Source organism: Branchiostoma lanceolatum, chromosome 9 (genome assembly GCF_035083965.1).
Source record: "Branchiostoma lanceolatum isolate klBraLanc5 chromosome 9, klBraLanc5.hap2, whole genome shotgun sequence".
Taxonomy (NCBI): domain Eukaryota; kingdom Metazoa; phylum Chordata; class Leptocardii; order Amphioxiformes; family Branchiostomatidae; genus Branchiostoma; species Branchiostoma lanceolatum.
In genome coordinates, this window is record NC_089730.1 from 10,103,321 (window position 1) to 10,120,581 (window position 17,261).

The 17,261-nt window shown below is 42.0% G+C and overlaps 2 protein-coding genes across 4 annotated transcripts; one reads left to right on the forward strand and one right to left on the reverse strand.

Moving 5' to 3' along the window:
• Nucleotides 1-600: 600 nt before the first annotated feature.
• Nucleotides 601-12,749, forward strand: LOC136441306 (tetratricopeptide repeat protein 28-like). 2 transcript variants are annotated; one of them, XM_066437513.1, is made up of 22 exons: nt 601-829; nt 1,124-1,222; nt 1,607-1,816; nt 2,269-2,446; nt 2,872-3,002; nt 3,344-3,463; nt 3,864-4,039; nt 4,273-4,903; nt 5,026-5,132; nt 5,267-6,181; nt 6,454-6,577; nt 6,845-7,021; nt 7,376-7,472; nt 7,769-7,990; nt 8,162-8,309; nt 8,451-8,605; nt 8,821-8,924; nt 9,527-9,752; nt 10,231-10,477; nt 10,836-10,953; nt 11,278-11,517; nt 11,955-12,749. In XM_066437513.1, the coding sequence occupies exons 1-22, from the start codon at nt 761-763 to the stop codon at nt 12,243-12,245; spliced, it is 4,785 nt and encodes a 1,594-aa protein (XP_066293610.1). In that variant the 5' UTR covers nt 601-760; the 3' UTR covers nt 12,246-12,749. The 2 variants fall into 2 exon arrangements, with proteins under 2 accessions (XP_066293610.1, XP_066293611.1); XM_066437514.1 differs by having other exon boundaries at nt 1,130-1,222.
• Nucleotides 12,240-16,238, reverse strand: LOC136441307 (high affinity copper uptake protein 1-like). 2 transcript variants are annotated; one of them, XM_066437517.1, is made up of 6 exons: nt 16,042-16,238; nt 14,929-15,111; nt 14,523-14,576; nt 14,161-14,239; nt 13,654-13,837; nt 12,240-13,513 (listed from the first exon to the last, which is right to left on the reverse strand). In XM_066437517.1, the coding sequence occupies exons 2-6, from the start codon at nt 15,010-15,012 to the stop codon at nt 13,312-13,314; spliced, it is 603 nt and encodes a 200-aa protein (XP_066293614.1). In that variant the 5' UTR covers nt 15,013-15,111; nt 16,042-16,238; the 3' UTR covers nt 12,240-13,311. The 2 variants fall into 2 exon arrangements, with proteins under 2 accessions (XP_066293614.1, XP_066293613.1); XM_066437516.1 differs by having other exon boundaries at nt 14,929-15,129.
• Nucleotides 16,239-17,261: the final 1,023 nt, after the last annotated feature.

The window sequence follows — 17,261 nt, forward strand, 5'->3', positions numbered from 1 at the left end:
TTATTTTTGGCAACATATTAGATTTCAGTCTCATGATAACTTTCTTTTCTCACGTTGTTTATACAGTTATGCCAAAAGGCTATGTGGACTTCAGCGTGTCAAAAGTTACAGGTGTCAGAGAATCGGGAATGGCTAAGAATGCAACCTCAAGAAACTTTGCGACCTTTCCTCCTCACATCTTCCTTTGAAAATTGCTTTACTGCCCTTGGAAATAATTAACTGGCCTCCTATTGTTAGGAGTTAGCTGGGAAAACACTGAAATCCGCATGTTAACAGTTTGTTTTAGAAAATCGCCCTAGAAGTTTATGATCATGAGGCGATAAGGGCATAACATTTACTGTATCAGAAAGTGTCCCCCTAGATAAAATGGACTCGTCTAAAGGTCAGATACGGAGCAATGATCGCATACAAGAATAAGCAACTAGACCTTTTCCCATAATGAAGCATTTGACCTAAAGTCAGACCTTACGGTGACATTTAAAAAGTTATCATATTTTATTGTGTTTGAATAATGGAATAAATATTGTTTCATTTAAACGCATATTTTGGGAATAATAAAAGTTATTGGCGGTGCGTTTGCGTGTGGTCAAAGGTAAACAACAACAAGTCGGATCAGTTTCATGGGAGTTGCCAAGCTACAGGTACGCCATACAGTGAGCCTGGAGTGGGAGGGCGACTCATTTAGATATCCTCCGTTCTCCTCAAAACAGATACCTGGGGAATGGTTAATGTATCGTTTTAGAACCTGACAGCACGGAGAATGGAGAGAGGCCACGGGGATGCAGCTGCCAGGCGCAGGGCTAGGAGCAAAACTGATCGAAAGGCCAAGGTAGTCCTGATTTTTTTCTGCTCATGATTTCTGACGCGAGACGCAAATTATCATATTGTGCACTGTGTGCTCAAAGTTAGAGGACGTCTTTTCCTTGTTGTTATGTACTTGCCCTCCTATATTAAACTACAAGTAAAAGACTTAACTTAGTTAACGTTATAGCTAATAAAATGGAGTTAGTTTTGCATCAATGATGTTTGCTTGTCATGTCCTTGGTCTTATAATTTGATGGTTTTATAGTAACGTTAATTGAATGAAAAGCAGTTTTAACTCTTACAAACTTACACACATCAGTCGCAGCCCTCAGGTCAGCAGACTTCAAATGAGAGAACTGCCCCACAAACAAGTAGCAGCCCCTCGTCTTCAATAAGTGAAGATGACAAAGAATCAAAGGTGAGCATCTTATGTTTGTGACACAGTTATCCACATATAGTGATAGTAACTAATCGCTCAACAGGGTCAATATTTAAAATTGCAATAGTAAAGCTGAGCTGAAGATATAAACCAGAGGTGGCCTCAAAGAAAGATCTTTATACATTACTTGACTAATGACTACTAAATTTAAATACTTATTGAAAATACACTTTTTTCTTGTTGGAAACATTTTGATTATTAATCCATTCAACAACTGAAGTGCAATCATAAGCATTAAACCTTTACAAGACAGCAGCGGATCAGATTATTATAATTCTGATAGCTTCTAGTAAGTGAGTGAACAGCAATTGTTGTTTTGTCTCAGCTGGCTTAAGAGTAATTCTGAATCCTCTTTCTTTCCAGATCCTCCTCCTGCAGGCAGAGGGAGATGCAGCATTTCACAGCAGGGAGTACCACAATGCAGTGGACCTGTACTCAAAGGCACTGGATCTACAGTCTGACATGTACGAGATACGTGCCTGTCGTACTGCTGCCTACATCCAGCTGGAGGACTACAAAAATGCAGAGGCAGATGCTCAACAACTGATCAGCTTCAAGCCCAAACTGCCCCAAGTAAAGACCTTCTTCATAGATTCTGTTTGTTGTATGGTATATGATATTGATAATAGATTGCAGTCCTTTCTTAAGTTTTCTATTCACTTTTTGTGTTCTCAGTGAAGCTGACCTGGCTACTTTACACTGCTACTAATTATATATATCACAAAATGTCAAATTCCTTTATTTCCCAAATAAAAGGTATAAGGTTGCTGTTTGCTTCTGGCTTAATGTCATGATTTTTAGATATCAACTCCGCACATAGTATTATTGTAACCAAGGAAATATGTGAATCTACTAAACACAGAGACACTCTTTATTGACTCTTTAATGGAGAATGAAGAAACAAATGACCAAGAATTACCCTTACAATACCTCTTAATCCATGCAATATCACTTAAGCTATGTAATTGTAAGTGGCGATTTTTTCTTATTTGGAGTAATGTTCCTTTGCTCTTTTTACCTTGCAGAACTATTACCTACTGGCGATATCCCAGGCTCACCAGGACAGACATGAGGAGGCCCTGGGGTCGTTCCTTCAGTGCATGGACCTGGACCCTGAGCACAGGGACCAGCTCATAGAGTATGTCGTCAGTATGGCTGCACACGTTTGTCGACTGGGGGACAGCTCCGTGCACAAGTTCATGGGTACACAAACCATCATTCTGTTTAAGGATATTGTACTGCAATTTCATTTACTTCTGGGTGGTTTTATTTTGCGGTATATTAGGGAAAACGTGGTTTTACAGACAATTCTGTAGTAATACATTGGAAATGCAAATTCACAGCGTCATGATTTTGCTGTTGAGAGATCACTGTGAAAGCTGCAACAATAAAAGCGCCCCGAAATTTTCAAGATTTACAGTAATTCTAGTGAGATTAATTGACATGCAAATAAAGTTATTGGTATATTTTTTCCCTATGAAAACACTTTGGAAACCTCCTTCCCCCTTGTACATAATCTTTATATCATTATCCTTATATCCTTACAGAGAATCTCTACTGCTTGATAAGTATGAACAGTGTTTATACATGTAATGTTGTACTCTCATAAGTTTGTTGTAATATTTCAGAGATGAAGCCGGTTGCTGCTCTGCATGAGCTTGGTCAGACCCTACACTACTGTGGCCTGCCAGCCCTGTGTGTGCAGATGTTGGAGTCAGCTCTGAGGATTCCCACAGAAGACACAGACATAGTCACCAAGGTGGGTCTTCATGGTATTGATAAATTAACAAATTGTATATCAAACCAACTCATCTGGGAAGATATTGATCATGATCTTTTATATTTCATCATAAGTGTTTGCTTCATGCCTCAGGCCCAGAGCTAACCCATTGCTTCCTTCCATTGGGTTCCTCCATGTTGCACTGCCCAGTGCCCTAGATGCGGCTGCCTTATCGCTATGGTGTCTTCCACCTTCCAGTCTTGTCAACACTTGGGGAGGGGGTATCTTCCCCAGGGTCTGGGGTTGGAATAGTGTCATGGACAACATTTTTTTTGCATGCAACAAAATCAAACATCCCACCACTTTTCATTTCTCTGCAGGTGTATTTGTCACTGGGAGATGCCCACACTGCTGTCCGCCAGGGAGGCAAGGCCAAGTTCTTCTATGAACAGTGTCTGTCTGCAGCACTGAAGGCTGATAATGTAGTGCTTGAAACTAAGGTAAGTCTTCAACTTTGTTTCAATATATCATGATCAAAAAACAACTTCATGAAAACCTCTCAATGAGACTCTGCTGACTAACAGTAAAACTTTAATGTTTGGATCAGTCTTATTTTTTCAGTTTTTGCAATGAAATCACAAAGATATCTTTTGTATGTTACATACTGAAAATTCATTTATTTTCACTGGGACTTAACTATATATATGTAGAAGGGGAAAGAGGTTGCACCGCAAACTTCAAACACCATGAAAACCTCCTTCTCCCTTCTACCATGAGATGTAAGTCACTGCAAAAATAACTGAATTCACATTATGTAACATAACTTACAATAGATTATTCCCTTACCCGAAATCACTCCCTTTCCTGAGAGTTGACCCTGATTTGTTCCTGTGTGCCCAGGCGTATGTGAACCTGGCCAGCCTGTGTGAGCAGGAGGGGCAGGTGTACGAGGCCATCATGTACTACATCAAACTGCTGACTGTTGGGGACGACATACGTGCCAGCTTGGACGATGAGAAGAAGTTCCGTGACTACTGGTCCACTGAGCTAGAGCGGGGAATTCACCTCAACCTAAGGTACTCTGGCCTTTGCATTTGCACTGTGTACATCACAACAGTAGCCATTAGTTTTTATTTCTATAGGACTTTCTCTTTATGAAGATACTCTTAAAATTCAACCGGCAAGTATGGTCTAAAAAAGCTCTAATGACTTCCAGATTTTTTTTAAATCCAGAACTTTGTGGAGGCACTAAGGGAAGATTACAATAATGTCATGATGCTGAATGATTCATTGCTCTTCTACTCTCCAGCATTGCTTACAAGAAGATCAGGCAGTTCTCAAGGGCACTGCATCATGGGAAGGACTACATGCAACTCATCGAGTCATCCAACCAACCAGAGCTCATGAAGCAGGCTCATTACCATATGGCTACTCTCCACGAGGCTGGGCAAGACTTCAAGCAGGCACTCGCACAGTACAACCTGTTCCTCTCCCTTTGTAAGGAGGCAGGCGACGAGGCGTCCACAGCGCTTGCCCACGGGTGCCTGGGGAACCTGTACGCCTCTGTGTGTGACTACAAACAGGCACTGTTACACCACGAGGAGCAGCTGGACCTGATGGAGAAGGAGGACAACGTCGGGGCTCAGATGATGGCGCACCTGCACCTGGCAGAGGTTCTGACGAAGACGGAGGAGTTTGAGGATGCGAGGGTGCACCTGCAGGAGTCCTTACAGCTATGCAGGGAGTTGGACCAGCCTGAGCTGGAGTGCAGGACCTTACTGAAACTCGGGGACCTGTTCTCGGAACAGGGTCGGCACCAGCACGCCCTGTATTACTACGAGCAGGCACAGACCCTGGTGGAGGACGAGGATCAGCCAGACCTTCAGACCATCTGTCAGTTTCATGTAGCTCACATGAGCCAGTTCTCAAGTTCACTCAAGGTAAAATCGTGCTCAAAGAAACCACACCATGCTTTAGATTTTGATATCTTCCAGCATGAACTGCATGGCATTTTGGTAGCTTTAATCAACTGTATTTAATCCATTCTGTTGTATTTTGATAGGAACTAGAGACAGCAAGGCGGACCTTTGAAGAACTCATCCCCATCTATGAGGACCAGGCACGCAGGTGTGATGAGGAGGAGGTGCTGCTACCTGAGGATCTGAACAGGTAATATTTGATATGTACACATAAGTAAAGAAAACCCCATTTATACATCTAAGACTAGCCAAAAAAATGTATATCACTGTGATTTTCTCTGCGTCTCTTTCATAATTTCACAATGATTGTTATTGCTGTTACAGGTCCCTTCAGCTGGCATATGATGGTATGCTGTCCTCTCTCAGCAAGCTGGGCAACACAGATCAGGCTTTAGAGTACACAGAGTGCCACAGGAGACAGAACCTGCTGTGGACACTGAATGTTCGACCACAGATCCCGGACTGTTCAAAGCTGTTTGAGGATCCCGGCTCCTTGTCCACCTTAGTCGGCAGGTTTGATCCACTCAAGATCCAGCAACTCTTTGACATCGTCAACGTTACAAACAAGACTGTTCTGTACTACTCCGTAGTGAACGATTCCCTGTTACTGTGGGTGCTTCAGCCCGGAAAGGGTGTGGCCAGGTTCTACAAGTCCTCTACCAAGGAGAACTTCATGGAAAAGTGCAGAAGTTGCATTGCACTCATCAGGACAGTCGAGGGGAAGTCCAGCCCATGCTATGACATTGAGAACAGATCACTTCCTAGGAAGAAGGCAGAGGTGTACGAAATCAAGAAGGCAAACTTACGCACCTCACAGTCAAAGAGAGATTTCAGGAAGGAGCTTGAGGAAGAAGTTGAAGAGGGTTCTAAGAAAACGGAGCCGCCAAGAACGCCGTTCAAGGAGCTGTACAATGTTCTCATGGCCCCAGTGGAGGACCTCCTATCAGCCCTCCCGCTACAGAGTGACCTTGTCATCATCCCAGACAAAGATCTCTTACAGGTGCCCTTTGACCTCCTGAAGGACTTCAAGCAAAGATGTCTGAGCGAGAGGTTTCAGATCACCATTGTGTCCTGTCTGTATGTGCTGGAGGTGGCTTTTGTTGGGATCCAGTCTGTAAGGAAGCCGGGTGCAGCTTCCACCAGGCCCCAGGATAAGTCTGTCATCATGGCCACAGCTTCCACCGGCAGTATCATGGTGACCAAGACCAGGGGAGACCAGTCCACCATTACATACACAAGGTACATTATAATATTCATATCATGCCTTATGTTGATCTGAAGTGTAGTTTGTAGTAATAATTCTCTTGTGCTATATGAAAGTTGAAATTTAAAGACCATTAATGGCGGGTAGATTTAAAAGGCAAAACAGCCAATACATTACATATCATCTGTCTGACTTTGTATTGATTTTGTAATTTTATGATAAGCTTTGTGAATCATAGAATGATATTTTTTTATCAACACAACAAAAGAGGAGTAACTAGATGTTGATTGTGTCTTGAACATTATAGGAGCAAGGATCCTGGAAAAGGCCTGTTGGAGATTCCATCCACACGTGAGGGGAGGCCAGACTTGGAGAGGGAGGGGCTCAAGAGGATGAAGCTACTGAACACCATCAACAAACTGGTCACAAAGGTAATTATTGTACTTTAGAGATGTATAAACTTCAATATTATCTTTGAGATGTAGAATGTTTCATTTACCAGCACATCTCAACAGGTTACTACAACAACTTAAAACAACTTTCATCATACTAAATCATCCAATATTCTTCAAGCATGGTCAACAATTTGATACCTGTAGCTTCAATTCATTAATGTGTTACATTTCTTTGGTAGACTAACTAGACTGCTGCAGAAATGTTATGCCAGACAGTGTGTTTCTCTATTTCAAATCGTACAGACATCCACAGGGCAGCAGATTACCACGTCAGCATCTTTTGTGACAGAGTTCCGGCAGTTGAGTGGGCAGGACTACACCCTTGTGGTGGGGAACCCCTCCCTGCCACAGGTCTCGCTGTTTGGGAGGACGTGGAAGCCATTCCAGCAGCTAAACATGGCTGATAAGGAGGCTTCTAAGGTATCTTCTTCATTTTGTATTGCAATTTTATCTCAGAATTTCTTTTCTAAGCCAGGTTACAAGGGCACTGTACCCTCATATATGTTCTTCTGTGCCCTGTGGTACCAAACTTCAAATGTATCTTTTTTTCTTGTGTTTTTATTTTTATTTTGAAGGTCTCTTCTTTTACTCTGTAGATATCACATTACATTTAAAGTTAATCCATTACTGATGTCAAATGACATTAGATTTATTTGTCAAATTCCCCTTCACTCCATTGTCATCAGTGCCATTCTCTTATATCCTAGAAAAAAAAAGACAGGGTATATTCTAGTATGGGAAAGAACCATGCAATGATTGTTTTCCATATACCAGGTGGCAGACTACCTGGGAACAGAAGCATTGACAGGAGAGGAGGCTACTAAAGAGATGGTGATGGCTGTTCTGCCTGGGGCTACAGTTGTCCACATAGGTACCTTATCTTCCAACATGGACAATTCTTACAAACTATAACACTGAAATGTAAGATGTAGTGTATGGAGAAGAGGTAGGTTGTATGTAGAAAATATTGTTGTAGGTCTTAATTGTCAGTTATGGGAAGTGGTTGTAATTTTGGCAACTTCACAAAAAGCAACTTTTCAGTTTATCTTTAAGTGCAACTTAGTGTACAGAATTTAGACATGTTAGAGTATCATAAAAATATTAGGCCAGTTACACTACATGTTTTCTCTAACCTTCAATACCTATATCTTTTGTTTTGAACTGCAGCCACCTTTGGTAGTTGGGAGGAGGGCATCCTGGCCTTGTCACCCAACCCCGACTATCTTCAGGATGGCCCACCGGCCCAGAACAAGTACATCCTGACAGCTGAGGACATCTTGAACCAAAAGGTGTCGGCCAAACTTGTTGTCCTCAGCGGTTGCCATGGAGACAACTTTCGCTGCACCCTAGACCTACAGATGAAGTTACCGACTTGTCTCTTAGCTGCAGGTTTGTTTATATGTTTGTCAGATTTGTCTTTAAAGCTAAACTTGTTAGGTCAGTCCCTGTCTTTGTTTATACATTTATAGAATTTACAAAAAGCTGTGCAATATAAAGCCTTGTATTAGTCATTTGATGCTTTTTAAATTATATGATGTTCTTGCTTGTTCTCTTCTTCAGGGGCTAAGTGTGTCCTAACACAGCTGTGGCCAGTGCCCAACATAGCGAGCAGCTTGTTCTACCACCACTTTTACCAGGCACTGCAGAAAAATGCCAGGGTCACCTATGCCATGAAGGTCGCAAAGGACAAGGTCAAAGCTGATGACAGGTGAATTTAAGATAATATTCCTGTGTTGAACTCAAATAGAGTAGAATATGATCCTGTCTCATTCATACTTACCATAAAGATTACAGCTGTAGGAATGACTCAAATGTGATGGATATAAAAGAACCTCCTTTTGCATTCCAGATTCAGTGCCCCTGTGTATTGGTGCACCTTTGTTCTGATTGGTCAGGATGTGGAGGTTGACCTGGGTCAGATCAAACGTGCCATGTTAGACCAGACCATGGATAAGGTGGAGGATGTGGAGGATCTCCTTAACCCAAAACCACTCACTCCTGAAGGTAAGGCTTTCTTCACAGGGTAGAAAATTTGCCATCCTTTAAAATTACCAAATTGTGCTTAAGGTTTGTTTCATAAACTTCTGAATATTAAAAGTAATCAAACAATTGATTTGGTAAATCTGAAATGTTCACTATGTTTAAAACAGGCATTGCTGCAAATATTCTGAAGATGATACCTTAGCCATCACATGATAAGTGGATTTCTTTTGTTTCAGCTGCGAGTAAGGAGACCTTGCTGTACCGGCTACAAGCCTGTGTCTCAGTTCTTCTGTCTCACTCCAAAGAAAACCCGGACACCATACCAACACTCCTGCAGATGGTACGGACTAAAATACACTGATAGCTGTTTTAACCCTCAGATGTTTTAAAGATTCTAAGATACTATTATATAATTTCTATTACCTAGAAGAGGGACAAAAAGCCAATTGAGGGCATTTCAGCACTAAGGAGAAGCAAACTTTGGTAATCTGATGTTTTCCGTGTTATTTTGCACAATATAGATTCTTAATTATTTCAGCATCATTTGAGTATCTATTCTAGAGTACAGTGTCTAGGATGGATTGATAAGCTTTCTATGCTTCATTGTGTTGTGCAAAATAAATAGAAAAGGTCTATTGCCAAGGTTGACCTCTCCTTGGTGCTGAAATGCTATTGATTTTCTTGTTGTCCCGCTTTTACAGAAATAGTACCTTAGAATCTCGCTAAATGTGCGTTTCAAATGGTTAGCTACAGCTATTAGATGCATAAAAAGCTGTAAAAATTGTTTGAACCCAATTACACTTACAGGTACTAGAAACTCAGTGTTTTGAAAATTTATCAGTAGTCATTTCACATTTTTACCATTACGTCAACATCATTATCTATGTTAGACAATCGGAATCAATCATTCTATCACTTTCTTTCTCCCTATATTGCACATAGATTGGAGATGCCATTGACCTGCTGGATGCTACTGAGTACCGGCAGCCCCCAGTACGACTGCCCGACCATGTGGTGGCCACCCCAGGCGCCCTCCCCATCCTGTCTCTGCTGGGGTTTGACTTCCAGCCCCGTGGAGCACATGTGGAGCAGCCCTACATCCTGTTCCCCCACTGGAACCAGGGGAAACTACTGCTGCCGTCGTATGAGTCACTCACTGCTGCTATTGGTAAATATCTGTTATAGAAATGGCATATGAATATCCCAGATCCCAGCATGAATATGTTGTACATTTGTATCAAAGATTGCTGTCTACCAGTCTGAATATTACATGTGTCCATCAATAACAAGAAAAGCTGCTAGGAGGCCCACAAACAACTTGCATTTGTGGAATGGCAACACCTACCCTCATGTCAAATATCATAACAATCCACACCCGTCAACAACCTCATCAAACTCTTCTTGTCCACACACACAACCACTAGACACAACCTCCAAATCATGCATGAAATACATATGTAAAGAATAGTCGGTTAGACCTTGAACATAGACTTATTATGATATGGTAATTAAGTATCTGTTGTGTGATGTTCATGGGAAGATATTTCTAAATGGTCAAAGAATGAGAGCCAAATTCTTGACGTTGCAAGTATTTTTTTCTTGAAGAAACAATCACAAGCAATCACTGAGTTTTCCTCCGTTTCCAGACATCATTTCAAACCACCAGTGCACGCAGTGCATCTCAGAGATCCTGCCGACTACAGAAGACATCCTGTGCCAGCTGATCGACATGCTGAGCCTCACGCTCCACTCCCCGGAGCTGCAGCTCAGGGTGGGGGACACGGGGGTCCAGCCGCTCTGGGCCAGGGGGTCCGCCACACGACGGCTACTCTCAGCACTGGGGTTCCTACAGGTTGGGCCGCTCCTGGTGTTTAACAAGGTGGCAAGCAACAGGCAAGTGTATTGAGTAGTGCATGGTTTTAAGTGTCTCTTGAAGTAATCAGGATTCTTTTCTTCACCATACAACATTTTTTATTAGTCCTTATTCTAGTTTTCATGGCTCAGTCTTTTGTGTGCTGGTATCAAGTATGCGGTTTTTGTGTCAAGAACTAAATTTGAAGCCATTTATGGCCATTTTGACTATTGCTATACGTATGTCTGAAGGTTTTATTGACATCGGTTGTAGATTTTTAATTTTAGCAAATTACCATTTACTTCAGGGATATCCTCAAAAACTACTGATTGGATGCCTTATGAAAATCAAGAAAACATGGTTTTACTCATCGTAACATAATGTTATATTTTTGTTCAGGGTCCTTCTGACAGCCACCCTACACATGCTGTGTGCCATGTCTGTCACCAAGTCCTCAGGCACGGTCCACAAACTGGACGTGTCCCAGCTGGCTACATCACAGCTGACCACTGCTGCAGTGAGTAGACACCTGTCTCATTGTCTTTTTTAATGCAGGAAATATATTTGACCCATTGGTCTCCTGTTATCTCTTTCTCTTCTATAGTATATTACTTAATAATATCTATATTATGATTAACAAAATCATGCTGCTGTAGCAAATTCATTTGGGGAATACTGGAATGAAACATTTTAAAGAATAATCATCATTTTTCATGGAGGTGACAAGATGCAACAATTACTATTGTAAAAGTATACCTGTATGGATAATCCTTAATAACACATACGTATTATGACTGAAATATTACTAGTATAGCTAAAACGTGTGTTTTATCTGTGTCAGACAAGGGAAACCAGCATGGTGACTCCAGCCATCGGTGCCAAGGTGCTGCCGTCCCTGCGTCCCGTCCTCCTGCCACGGAACCAGCTGAACGTGTCGGCGACGTGGATGGGTGAGAAGGAGAAGCCGGCTGCGGTCAGGCACAAGATGCGTCTGTCGCAGCAGCTGCAGGGGATCCAGGGGGACTACAGGCGCTACATGAGCCGGACGGTGCAGTGGCACAGTGAGCTGCTCACCGCTCAGGTGAGAGGGAGGAGACAGCTTTGTGATAGGATAAGCATGTTTGGGGACAGCCCTGTATCCCAACTTCCCTATGTTCCAACACCCCTATGTTCTGAAACCCCAATATTCCAATGCCACAATGCCCCGGTTAGGGTTAGGGTTTGGGAGTGTTGGAATATAGGGTTGTAACTGCATGTCTAATATCATGGTTTATGTATCCAATTTTTTACTGCAAAACTTTGTTCTATGGTATCACAATGTCCAATGTGCAAGTTTTTGAATCATTGGGAGGTGTCTCAAATATTATAAGGAACTTGGAGATCATGTGTGATAGATTAAAATCATGGGGTGAAAATTCTTAAGCTTGGATAATGAAATTAATGCAATGCCTCCTATGAATCAGTTTCAAATTTGTTTTATTGAACTTTCAATTCTTTCTTTTCTTTTTCCAACATCAGGCCAATGAGAGCCTAGCACAGATTGGGAGAGTCCCTTTGAACCCTGAGAAGGTGAAGGTCATCCCAGGGGCAACGCCCTCCATGGAGAGAACACCTGTGGACCTGGAGCCCACCCTTGACCTTGAGGGGGTGGAGCAGAGGCGAGACTACTCCAACTACGTCCTGCACCGGCGGTGTGAGAACATCGCAGACCTGCACAGGGACTCCCTCAGGAAACTCTACCTGCCGTTCCTGGAGACAGAGAGGAAAACTAAAGGACTAGGAACCCGAGGGAAAAACACACACTCATAGTCACAACAATGTACAAAAATGTGTTATCCTGTACTCTTGATCATTGTATATACAATCCTATTGTTAAATCAAAGCCGTTATATACATTATTTTCACACAGTTTGCCTCATTTCAAAACTTGTAAATCCAGCTACTGACAACAACAACATATTTTAGTTGAGCAAATAGAACTTACTTTATAACATGTTCAAAAGTTATTTTGTTTTCTTTTAACACAAAGGCTATCAAACTTCACATTTTCAAAGAATTTTTATGATATATATATATATATACATCTTGTACTTTGTATATATGTATGATGTGTAATTTTTGAATTAGCCCAATGTAAAAATTTCGACGAAAGTAATATACATGCGCTATGATTATGTTGTTCCAGACAATAGACAATCCTACAATGTACCAACCTTGGCTTTGACAACATGACTCACTATCAAAATGCTAGCGGGGTCCTTGAAAGACTTTTGTTTGATTTTAATGATGCAAAATAAATCTTAACATATTGTGGATCTTGTGTTTATGATTTTTAGTACAGAAGTGTATCTGACTTAAGGTAGTATCTTTAGCTATAGGTCTACCACCTCTGAACCATACTTTCTGTCGCTCCTGCAAGTCTGACCCTTTGCCCTCACTTACTTTCACTATGTGGGGAGACGTGCCTATATATGCAGCCTCTGGTTATACTGTCTTCCCCTCTTACTTTGTTGTATTCAAATACTATAGGTACCAACACACCAGCACTAACAAACAGATATACCGAAAACAAATCAAACCTCAGTACATGGAGGCAATTACTTATACCCCCACATTGTTGATGAAAAGTATCAAAAGGGAAAACTAGCATATCATATTATATCATATTCTTAAAAAGAGTGCCACGTCTTTTGTCAATACTAGGATGGATTCATATTAAGTATTCTACTTAGAATAAGTTCTTTGGAATTGATGCAGTGAAAATTCCAACAGATATTGTATGACAAAGACTTCAATATGAGGAACCGCACTTTTGTAAAATCTCCATATCATGATTTTTTACTTTAAAAAAATATGTTAAGATTGTCTGAGACACTCAATGACAATGTTCGTTCCGGTCTATGGTGGTGGACTTGCGCCAGGCGAAAAGGAAGTACCCGACCCCTGCCCCGAGCGCCACGGACAGACACAGCCACACGTTAAACGTCATGAAGACCAACATCAGCCCGTAGCTGATCAGCACCTGGACGATGTGCAGGAGAGACTGTAGCGCGTGCATGCTGTTACAGATCTGATCCCTGTAAAATAGGATGGAGGTACATACTATTCAGTGTTGTATGAATGAACATGGCCTCACGAAATTAGAGAGAAGTCACTACAGAAGAAAAGACAGTGTAAGAGAAGACCCGCAAGACCGTGTTCTAATGATAATATTCACCTTGTCTTTGCTGAGGGTATGAAGTCCAGTGTATAGCTTGATTTCTTCGCGTTGGTGAGCAGCTCGATGCTTTGAGAGGCCGCATTACTGTCCTGTGCCCGGACCATCAACATTTCCCGCCAAACCTTGAAGCCTTCGTACAACACAGCGATGGCGAACACTCCGATACAGGAGCCAATTAGAGCTGTGTGTTGACAATCATATCTGTCATTCCATACAACACGTACAAAAATCAAAGAGAAAGAAAGGATGACTCTAAGTGTACTCCAAAGTAAAAAAACATGTCCAATATCCCAGAAAACTGAATGGGTATAATGTCATCGGACTGAAGCAAGGGTTATCTTCAGATCTGGAGCTCTTCTGCTAAATAATTTAGTAATTTGCTATCGCCATCACTTGTTCGACATGGGATCTCTACAGCCAAGCCAAAGTACATTGTAATATTTAATGCTATGACATTATTTTCTTAAAACTTGGAACTAGATACGGTGTGTTAGAAGCACTCACCAGCTACTGAGTCTATTTTCCACTCGTAGAACAGGACGGTGATTCCGGTGTGACCGAAGAAGAAGTACATCTTGTGTCCCTGAAGTAGTGCCAGACAATTCGTCACTGAATCAATAACTAACGTGCGAGACGCTCTCGTTCACGCTTACAAAGCAAACAATTCTTTCCAGTGAGAAAATCTGGGATCCGATGGACAGATTTGTAATACAAACTATCGGTAAAGGGTGAGTAAATGAATGTTCCGTTTGAAATGTAGCGTTTGTCATACATGCATCTCAATCACAGAAGACTACTGAGAGTATACAACACTGTACAAATACCCGGATTCTTGAATTAAAAGCCACGAATGGCGTTCTTCTTACCCCGTCGCCATGACCTGAATCGCCTCCACCTGTAGTGTTCGTCATGGTGCTTGCCTATTTGGTGCACAACGTACGATATCCTGATTATTACGAACAGCAATGGAAAAACGCAATGTCATGGAGGCCACCATTAAAGATGCACACAAAAACGAAAGGTGAAAATGTGCTTGGATAGACATTACATGGCACAACAACATATGATACTAGTAGCCTAAATGATACTAGTAGACTGACGTCGAAAATCTCGTCCATGTTACTTTGTTTCGTCATTCTATTTTCTACAGGGTACTTAGATTCATCTATTGTTGAATAAATTGCACAGAGACTATCATTTCCGTCACAGATTATGGTTGTTGTACACGTATGATGACGGTGAACCATATTTTATGTTTTTGTTGGTACTTACTGTCTCCGTGGCCCCATAGGTACATGTAGTTTGGCAGATGACTAGGACCACAACCAGCGGGATGATATATCGTGCCATCGTCATGTTTCTTAAATCTTGCTACAGTAGAACTTCGTCGCCGCAACTGTTTTGAGTTGTGAAGCTCCGTCGATCGTTCTACAGCCTGACCCCAAATCTTGAGACCTGAGGCGTGGAGAGTACCTGAGTATATAAGCATAGCGTTACATCGTCTGTATTTTGTGGGTCAGCCGTCACCAGCGAGAGCTGCCTAAGTTGACCCAGTGCAATGACTCGTTTTCATTGTCAATAAATACAAATACAAATGCAAATACTTGTTTGACAGACATGGGGCCATTTCCCTCACATTTTCCAGATGTCTAGTGTCTGACTTTATGCGCATCTGCACATATCACATGGCCCTTAGAGCAACATTATGTGACATCAAGACAATGTTGAAAAAAACATTCCTGTCATTTCTTTACACATTAAGTTAAATCAACCTACAGCATTACGTATTATTCTGGGAGGGAAATTCCAACATGATTGTACCATACAAACATGTTTGAAACGTTAACTGTGATCATGATGATCTTCTAAACTATGGGACCAAACGTTCAATGCTATCACATGAACACCAATCACATTGGAACACCAAAGAACACCTGAGGGCCCTGAGGCAGTAAAAAGGCCCATAGATCATAGTGTCTGTGGGCCTTCTACCCAATGCGAACAGATAAAGCTGAACACAGACAATTCATCAGGTAGCTTGCTGATACTGCTCGTGGTGTTACACTATATAACTACACAGTGAGGACCCTAGTATTTCAAATACCAGCGCAATGCAGGAAAACTGTTGTCTAAACCAAGCTTTACATTAAACCTCCTTGTTTGAACAATTACCGAAGTAGCCAGGTGTTGAACACAGCTGCAGAGAAAGGCGGAAATCGGCGCAATTTGCTACCAAGCATCGAGCCAGACACGATCTTTATATCTGTGTCAGTCATAATACATGATTTTTCTAATCCACATATACAAATGAAGATACTTTGATAAGTATAGACGTTATAAAAAGGACATTAACTTGTTCATTGAAAGACGTAATTCAGCACCTACCTGTTGCCGCGCCGTCAACAATGGACACGATTAACCAACTCAACCACTTCATTAACGCAAGGAAATTTGCATGCAATTAAAGGAGTGTTGGAGACCCCTTTATTTAAAGTGACACATTGACAGCTAAGAAGAGTTCTGATAGAACATTAACGTTAATACACATTTCACGTATTAGCTCATCATTTCGAACCACAGAGAATTCATCAACGCACAGAGAATTTATGCCTGATGCTGTCTACATGAGCATTGTCTAACGTTAGTTCTAACACTACAGCGGTAGTAGTCTTAGCGCTTCGTCTCGGTTCTACTTCTAGGCCGTTGGGTGATCATAAGAAAAAGCCAACGGTAGATGAATCTGACGTGGATTCCAAGCGGCCTTAGGTATAGCATAAATGTTATACTTTATTGCATGTAGATGGAACCAAAAGGAACAATATTTGTAGTTTAATTAATAGGTAAAGTAGAATACGAAGTACATTTTGCTGTAGACTGTCCTTTGTATGATAGCGATAGAATTATTCTGTTCGGTCATGTGTTAAGTAAATTCTCTCACTTCAGATACTTGAATGTCCAAGGAGGTACTAGAGTATACTAGATGTTTATATATGCACATGAATAGGTGCCACCATCCACCAGACCTTACGCTGGACGGAACACATCCAGACCACATCCAACAAGGCCAGGAGAACCCTGGGATTTCTGTGGAAACTCCGCGACAAGCTATCCCGGGAGGCTCTTGAGGTGGCGTACAACACAATGGTTAGACCCAAACTCGAATATGCCGCGGTACTGTTTGGGGACCTACCTTGTTCTGCAAGCAAGATACTGGAGAGAGTTCAGTACCAAGCAGGCTGCCTTATCACTGGAGCCCCGAGACGTACACCCTCCAGCATTGTCTTGCAGGAGCTCGAATGGGACAGTCTATCTACCAGACGACACTTTCACTCCTTGATTCTTATGTACAAGCTGGTGAAAGGTCTAGTCCCACCCCACCTACAACCGCTGACACCTGTCACACGAGGGGAACGAACGCATGTACAGCTCCGTAACTCTGGGCACCTCCACTTGCCTCGCTGCAGGACCCAGATCTACAAGTCAAGTTTCATACCCCACGCATCCAGACTCTGGAACCAGTTGCCTCAGGTAGTGAAGGAAGCGCCCAGTCTGAGCACTTTTAAGAACTCGTGCAAGGCTCACCTTCTGACTCAGCCGAGGCATCA